Source organism: Priapulus caudatus, unplaced genomic scaffold (assembly GCF_000485595.1).
Source record: "Priapulus caudatus unplaced genomic scaffold, Priapulus_caudatus-5.0.1 Scaffold466, whole genome shotgun sequence".
Taxonomy (NCBI): Eukaryota; Metazoa; Priapulida; class Priapulimorpha; order Priapulimorphida; family Priapulidae; genus Priapulus; species Priapulus caudatus.
The window spans coordinates 130,297-139,024 of NW_014577527.1; the positions used below are offsets into that span (position 1 = coordinate 130,297).

Here is an 8,728-nt window from a genome sequence, read left to right on the forward strand (position 1 = left end):
TGTTTCTATTTTACTGGCATTTACATGACTTGAACTGGTTTCATGGCTTTTGGGATTCTATGCGAAATGTTAAGCAACCAGTAGTAGTAAAAGCAGACGATTTTTCTGCCGCGTATTTTTCGCACGATGTGCAGAACATAGCCTCCGTTTCTTCATCGTAACGAAGCCATTCATATTCATTAAGCCATTTCGGCAGAAACCCGGCGTTCCGCTTCATTTCATACTTCTTCTTTGGTCTCATTACCCTTTGCTGACTTATCTTTTCGTTTGATTTCGATGTAAACCCGAACTTAAATAGGTTCGACATGATTTGTAAACAATCCGCAAAGCGGTCGTATCACTATGTGATTGTCGCAAAATTTCAAGCGATTTTTATTTCGTAAAATTTATGATTAGCGTATAATTAAACACTTTGCTTTTGTTGTATTTTATTAACAATATTTTCACAACATAAGGAATACTTTTTGTCATTCAAAATCGGGAGAATAAAACGTAAAATACAGGGATCCCAAGCAACGTGTTACGACAAGCAACTATCTATATATTCGGCAGAGGAAATCCTGACGCGCAGGCGCAAAACTGTCTATATATATCGGCAGGGAAATCCTGACGCGCATGCGCAAAACTGTCTAGTTTACAATCACTTCATATTAGACAACACTCGTAGCTACGGTGAGGTTTGAATTTTGTCATTTGGCATGGGTTTTCAGCGTATTTTGGCGTGTTTACGTTTTGATTTTGTTTTCTACATTTTTGTCTACTTGCCCGATCGGACAACCGGGATTCAGAATCAACTTGTCCGGACCCAAGTCTGGTATGCCAAAACCTATCGGACAATGCCTAATGTCGAGCCCTGTATATATATAATATTATGGAAACAAACATACTAACAAAATCAGTGTTTACGTGAGCTGAGCATATCTGTAATGCAGAAATGTGGTACCGTGGGAACGGTGGCACATACGACCGTTCGGGAAGAACGGCGCGATGGCGTACAACATATTTAGAAAGGGCATATCAAGTAACGTCACGGACGGCATAGACGGTTCTCACGGCCGGACGACAGGTAACGGCCTCGGCCCGACCCTAGAACGGAGCGAAAGTTGTCAACCAGGCACTCAGTAAGCGACACTTTATGACAGTCCGACAACTGGTCAAAGAGAGCATTGAACCCCAACAATGCAACGTTCGTCGCGACCGGTCCTTGTGATCACTAGCCGGTGCCACAAATCAGGAAATCTGTAGGGGGCGACGAACGCGCGCACGGTTTAAAAGAGAGAGGTTTTGGGAGAAACGAGAGTCCCGGACCATCACTTGGTATGTGTATACGCTGTTGCCATTCGTGTTATAGAATAAACCTATAGTTGTTCACTGTTTATACAACGCTTACGTCTCCTGTCTACGAGAGTATATTCCACGCTACAATTTGGTGCCGTGACCAGGATATCAAGTAGTTCATCACGTTTTGGGTTTTATAGTTTCCCTTCATTTTGAGATCCGAGATTCTGATGCCACATCTGAGAGCACTCAATATGGCACTTGATGGCGTTGGAATTGACGGATCTAGTGAGCTTGTTCCTTGTCTCTGATGTTTTCTTCACGGCGAGCAAAATTCTGATTTAGTTCAGCCAGGGTCATTGCTAATTTTCAAATTTCCCAGTGCTGGTTTTCAAGAGTGCTGAGTAAGAGGCTGCCTTTCCAGCTTTTGGGACGTGGCCTTTTTTATTTCTCCCAGCTCTTCCAACACAGTCACTTGTTCTTTTTTGGAGTCGTGAACTCTTTCCTGCCTGGATTCTAGCAATCCTTGTTGAAAACTGCCAAGATGGAGTCCGCTATCTTGGCGGTAGGAAGTCCAGGATCTTGCATTATCTTTTTGTGTCATCCTCCTTCATCGTTTCTTTCCAGCTGTCCAGCTGCCTGTCCCCTTAGTCCAACTCAATTCCATGTCTTGCATGGCAGATTCTATCTTTCCTCCCTATTGTCTTCCTCTACTCTTTCCCTCGGATATGGTGTTTGGGTATTTCCGTTTTCTTTGGGTGGTTTTGTGCCTGGTCAGATTGACCTTTGGATTTGTTGTGGCTTCCTGGCTTATCTGGACCTGTGATACCCCTGTTCTGTTTCTTTGGCTTGGTTTGGGTGCATTGAGTTTCGGTTCGAACCCATTTCTTGTAAGGCTTGGTAATCCCATTAGGTTTCGGCAAGGAGGACTCCACATTTGGTTTTCATCATCGAATCTTCTTCTCTTAGGGTACATCCATATAAGACAGTTTCAAGAATCTCGTAAACAAAGACCCCCATTTTTTAGCCGAATTAATTACTATCAATGTAGACAGCCGGCGTCGCGCTCAAACAACACACTCTATCCGACATTTTCGCGCGTCAAGAGCACCATGCATGGTTGTGTTTCCAATAAACCATTGCATTGGTTGCCTTGTTTGCTTGCAAAAATGTTTAAAATTTTATCTCGAAAACGAAGACCCTGCTATAGTTGCAGACTATACGCAGACTTTTACAAGGTCTGCTTACAATCATAAACATGAATACATAGATTCACTTGTGACTAGTAAGCATTTAGTAACAATGGCAAGACTAAGAGATATTTTTTATTGCAAAAAACACATGCAACCATGCAGTTTATTTGACACAAAACATTTGCTTCTATGATGCGAAAATGTCGTAGAGTGTGTTGTTGAGCACCAGCCGCTTGTCTACATTGATAGTATTAACATATTTCTGGCTAAAAATGGGTGTTTAGTTATCGGAGATTTTGGGGGGGTAATCTCGAAACAAGACTGCTGCTTATTTGCTGATATGGTAGACAATGATAGACAAAATGCAAACACACATTAACGAAGATTTTATAGTGCTTCAGTATATTTCGAAGAGGTCTTTGTTATTTTTTGTTTTAATCTTTTTTTGATCGTCTTAAGGTCTTAGAGTCTTTGTCTTTCGAGGTCTTGTTTTCGAATAGCTACCGGGTGCCTGAGCCTCGTTCGATCGTCGCGCATCGCTCTAGGCGCGCACTCGCTCCAGATGCCGCTGGTATAAAGTTGTTAACCTCAACAACCACTATCCGCGATTTGTATACTGATCGGAAGCTGGCATACCAAGCATGGAAATCTGCCATGCCAAACACAAAAATCTTATATCCGTGCGAATATAGGGTACTGCTAATATGCGACCCCCTGCAAAAATGATCATTTTCCGTCAGCTACGTACGATCTTTTATTTAGTATATATACATACTCCATACACTAGAATCTTTTGAGATTTCTATGCCTGCCTGCGTAAAAAGCGTAATCTTTTTCATTTCATGTCCAGGAAAGGAAGAGAAGTCATAGTTGTCCGAATATTTCGCTAAAGTTTTTTTGCTAACACATGTTTTTAATACATTTAAATCGAATCGATCGAATCGAACGAAATATCAAAACAAAATATCAATATATCGAATCGAATAATTTCTATACCAACGACAGCGCTAGCACGTACACGTGACGTGCGTGCGCGCGTGTGCAGGTACACGTGGGTGCGTGTCGTGTGCGACGTACACTGCGGTGCATGCGTGCGTCGCTGTGTGTGAGGTACACGTGCGTGGTACTGCGTGTGTGCAGGTACACGTAGCCGTGCTTGCATGCATGTGCAGGTAACGTGCGTGCCGTGCGTGCGTGTGCACGTACACGTGCGTGCTGTGCGTCGGTGCATGTACACGTGCGTGCGATTGAGTGTGGCGTGCGTGTGCAAGTACACGTTGCGTCGCGTGCGGCGCGGTGCATGTGCAGTAGGCAGGGTGCGTGCGTGCGTGCACTGCGTGTGCCACGATACATGTGCGTGCGTGCGTGTCGTGGCGTGTCACCTACACGTGCGTGCATGAGTGCTGAGCCGAAGCGTGTGTACGTACATGCGTATAGATGCTGCGGCCTATCGTGGAGGTTAAAGCTATACGTCGAGTTAATGCGTGCTACTGATGGCCGTACTCGAGTTCCTATACTCGATTTGACTGGCGAGGTTAAACACCTCGAGCTTACTTTAACCGAGTTAAGCCCGTGTAGACGCTTTAACTCGAGTTAGGGTTCATCGTGTAGACGTAGTTTATGGTGCTAATTGAACGCGCAAATATCAAAGTTCGCCCAAGAATATGAGGTTGGGCCAGCTGCTGCGCCGGAGTATATATTCAGTCCGCCCAGGAGAAGCTTATCGCCGCGGGCGAGGGGTGGCGCGTACCCGACGCTGTGTCAAGCCGCTGCACTCTACCTACGCACAGCCAAATGAATTCAATAATGAAAAATAGCACAGGTCTGTCATTCGAAGAGATTTGGAACTTCGCCTACAGAAGGAATGTATTAGTTTTAGTAAGATCCAGCAGACGAAATGCCATTGGAACCTACTACTCATATATACCGCTTATTAGTAAAAACACCGAGCGTCTGTGATAACAAACAATTCACAACGAAGTTTTATCGCCATTATGAGAGCAAGAGTCAAATATCATTTGATTAAAAACCATGTATTACCGAGTGGAAAGCAGAGCAGCTCCAGTTCAGTCGACTCGGGTATGAGCTACCAGAAGATCTGAAGACACAAGTGAGAATGTAATGTAATGCGCTCATAGATAGCAAACCTGTTATTATTCTGCACAACTAGACAGTATAACTGAGACAGCAGCGTCCTTAAGAATATTCAAATAAAACTACTTTCAATGGCACAAGACAAAAAACAATGACATTGCTGTGCTTTTATAGGCGCCCAGTTTTCTTAGGTTATTTCGACGCCTGTTTGGATGTTGATAACTGAATCTTCAAAGCACTAAGCTCGAACTGTTATCTAAGATATGAAGTAACTCAGTCGATCACTCTAGTTTTTGAGCAACGTTATCATCAGCGCCTTCGATGATGTACGCTGCTCAGTATATGATACACATGTCTTTGTGGACATTCCAGAACGTGTCTCCACAAGGACAATGCAACTAATCCTATATACAGTAGACTGTATAATTTTAGTGTCAGCGACACGCCAACGTGATGAGCCTCTCTACCCTATTGGCACATCCGCTATACACCATCCTGGACACATATCAAAGTATGTTAGAATGCAATGTGGTAGATTTCTTTATATTAAATGTGGAGTCCTCCCTTGCCCGAAACCTAATGGGATTACCAAGCCTTACAAGAAATGGGTTCGAACCGAAACTCAATGCCACCCAAACCAAGCCAAAAGAAACAGAACAGGGTATCACAGGTCCAGATAAGCCAGGAAGCCACAACAAATCCAAAGGTCAATCTGACCAGGCACAAAAACCACCCAAAGAAAACGGAAAATACCCAAACACCATATCCGAGAAAGAAGTAGAGGAAGACAATAGGGAGGAAAGTAGAATCTGCCATGCAAGACATGGAATTGAGTTGGACTAAGGGGACAGGCAGCTGGGACAGCTGGAAAGAAACGATGAAGAGGATGACACAAAAGATAATGCAAGATCCTGGACTTCCTACCGCCAAGATAGCGGACTCCATCTTGGCAGGTTTTCAACAAGGATTGCTAGAATCCAGGCAGGAAAGAGTTCACGACTCCAAAAAAGAACAAGTGACTGTGTTGGAAGAGCTGGGAGAAATAAAAAAGGCCACGTCCCAAAAGCTGGAAGAGGCAGCCTCTTACTCAGCACTCTTGAAAACCAGCACTGGGAAATTTGAAAAATTAGCAATGACCCTGGCTGAACTAAATCAGAATTTTGCGCGAAAAAAAGAAAACATCAGAGACAAGGAACAAGCTCAACTAGATCCGTCAATTCCAACGCCATCAAGTGCCTTACTCAGTGCTATACGATGTGGAATTAGAATCTCAGCGCTAAAAATCAAGGAATGGATAAAACCAAAACGTGACGAGCTTCTAGATATCCTGGTCACGGCACCAAATTGTAGCGTTAATTAATTCGGCTAAAAAATGGGGGTCTTTGTTTACGAGATTCTGGAAATCTGTCTTATATGGATGTACCCTAAGAGAGAAGATTCAGATGATGAAAACCGATGATAACGTTGCTCAAAACTAGAGTGATCGACTAGTGATACTTCATATTTAGATACATTTCGAGGTTAGTGTTTGAAGCATTCAGTTATCAACCATCCAAACAGTCGTCGAATAACCTAAGAAACTGTGGCCTATAAAAGCACACTGGTCATGTTTTTTGTCTTGTCCATGAAAGTAGTTTTATTTTGAATATTCTTAAGACCGCTGTCTCTAGTTATATGTCTAGTTGTCAGAATAATAACAGGTTGCATATATATGAAGCATTACATTACAGTTCTCACTTTGTCTTTCAGATCCTTCTGGTAGCTCATACGAGTCGACTGAACTGGAGTCTGTCTGCTTTCCACTCGAGGTAATACATGGTTTTTAATCAAATGATATTTGACTCTTGCTCTCATAATCGATAAACTTCGTTGTGAGATTTTTGTTATCAACAGAGCTGCTCGTGTGTTTTTACTAATAACTGTATATATGAGTAGTAGGTTCCAATGGATTTGTTCTGGATCTTAGAAAAACTAAACATTCTTCTGTAGGGAGGTCCAAATCTCTTCGAATGACAGACCTGTGTATTTTTCATATTGAATTCCTTTGCTGCTGCGTAGTAGAGTGCAGCGCTTGACACAGCCGGTCGCCCACTCGCCCGCGGCGAGTAAGCATTCTCCTGGGCGACTGAAATATCATCACTGCTGCCAGCAGCTGGCCCAACCTATATTCTTTGGGCGACTTGATATTTTGCGGTTCATTAGCCACCATAAGCTACGTCTACACGATGAACCTTAACTCGAGTTAAGCGTCTACACTGGGCCTTAACTCGAGTTAAAGTAACTCGAGTTAGTTTAACCTCGCCAGTCAATCGAGGTTAAGCTAACTCGAGTTAAGGCCCATGTAGACGCTTAACTCGAGTTAGCTTAACCTCCACGATAGGCGCCAGCACTAGTACGATGTACGTACACACGCTCGCTCACACTCATGCACGCACGTGTAGGTGCACACGCACGCACGCACGCACGCACATGTACGTGCACACGCATGCACGCACGCACGCACGCCTGCCTACGTGCACATGCACACGCGCGCACGCACGCACGTGTACTTGCACACGCACGCCCACACTCATGCACGCACGTGTACATGCACACGCACGCACGCACGTGTACGTGCACACGCACGCACGCACGCACGTGTACCTGCACATGCATGCAAGCACGCACGTGTACCTGCACACACGCAGTACGCACGCACGTGTACGTGCACACACACGGACGCACGCATGCACGCACGTGTACGTGCACACGCACGCACGCACGTGTACCTGCACACGCGCGCACGCACGCACGTGTACGTGCTAGGGCTGTCATTGGTATAAAATTATTTCGATTCGATTATTGATATTTTTGTTTTTGATATTTCGTTTCGATTCGATCCGATTCGATTTAATATGTATAAAACATGGTGTAGCAAAAGAAACTTTAGCAAAATATTCCGACACATGACTTCTCTTTCCTTTCCTGGACATGAATGAAAAAAGAATTTAACCTTTTACCAGGCAGGCATATGAAATCTCAAAAAGATTTCTAGTGTATGGAGTATGTATATATACTAAAAAAGATCGTACGTAGTGACGGAAATGATATTTTGCAGGGGTCGAAATTAGCGGTACCCCTATATTCGCAGGATAGTAGATTTTTGTGTTGGATGGCAGATTTCCAATGCTTGGTATCCAGCTTCGATAGTTATACAAAATCGGGATAGTGGTTGTTGAGTTAACAACTTTATACGCAGCGCATCTGAGCGAGTGCGCCCGTAGAGCGAGTGCGCACGATCTGAACAGGCTCAGGCACCGGTAGTATCGAAAACAAAGACCTCGAAAACAAAGACCTAAGACCTAAGACCTAAGACCTCGAAAACAAAGACCTCTCGAAAAATATACTGAAGCACTAAAAATCTTCGTTAATTGGTGTTTTGCATTTTGTCTAACATTGTCTACCATATCAGCAAATAATAGCAGGGTCTTTGTTTTCGAGATTACCCCCCCAAAAATCTCGAAAACAAAGACCCCCATTTTTTTAGCAGAATTATTTACTATCAATGTAGACAAGCCGGCTGTGCTCAAACAACACACTCTATCCGACATTTTCGCCATCAAGAAGCAATGGTTGTTGTTCCAAATAAACTGCATGGGTTGCCTGTGTTTTTTTGCAAAAAAAAATATCTCTAGTCTCCCATTGTTATAAATGCCTTTAATTCTAGTCACAAGTGATCTATGTATTCATTGTTTATGATTTGTAAGCGCAGACCTGTAAAAGTCTCAGTATATCTGCAAATAATAGCAGGGTCTTCGTTTTCGAGATTAAAATTTTAAACATTTTTGCAAGAAAACAAGGCAACCCATGCACAGTTTATTTGGAACAACAACCATGCATGGCTTCTTGACGGCGAAAATGTCGGATAGAGTGTGTTGTTTGAGCACAGCCGGCTTGTCTACATTGATAGTAATTAATTCGGCTAAAAAATGGGGGTCTTTGTTTACGAGATTCTGGGAAATCTGTCTTATATGGATGTACCCTAAGAGAAGAAGATTCAGATGATGAAAAACCAAATGTGGAGTCCTCCCTTGCCCGAAACCTAATGGGATTACCAACCTTACAAGAAATGGGTTCGAACTGAATCTCAATGCCACCCAAACAAAGCCAAAGGAAACAGAACA

The 8,728-nt window shown here is 43.4% G+C and overlaps 1 protein-coding gene across 1 annotated transcript in view; it reads left to right on the plus strand.

Moving 5' to 3' along the window:
- LOC106810712 overlaps positions 1–8,728 on the plus strand; it is a 19,568-nt gene that overhangs the window by 2,796 nt on the left and 8,044 nt on the right. Inside the window, exon 6 of the mRNA XM_014814147.1 lies at positions 6,315–6,373. Coding sequence (XP_014669633.1) covers positions 6,315–6,373 — 59 coding nt within the window. The remainder of the gene's footprint in view (positions 1–6,314; positions 6,374–8,728) is intronic.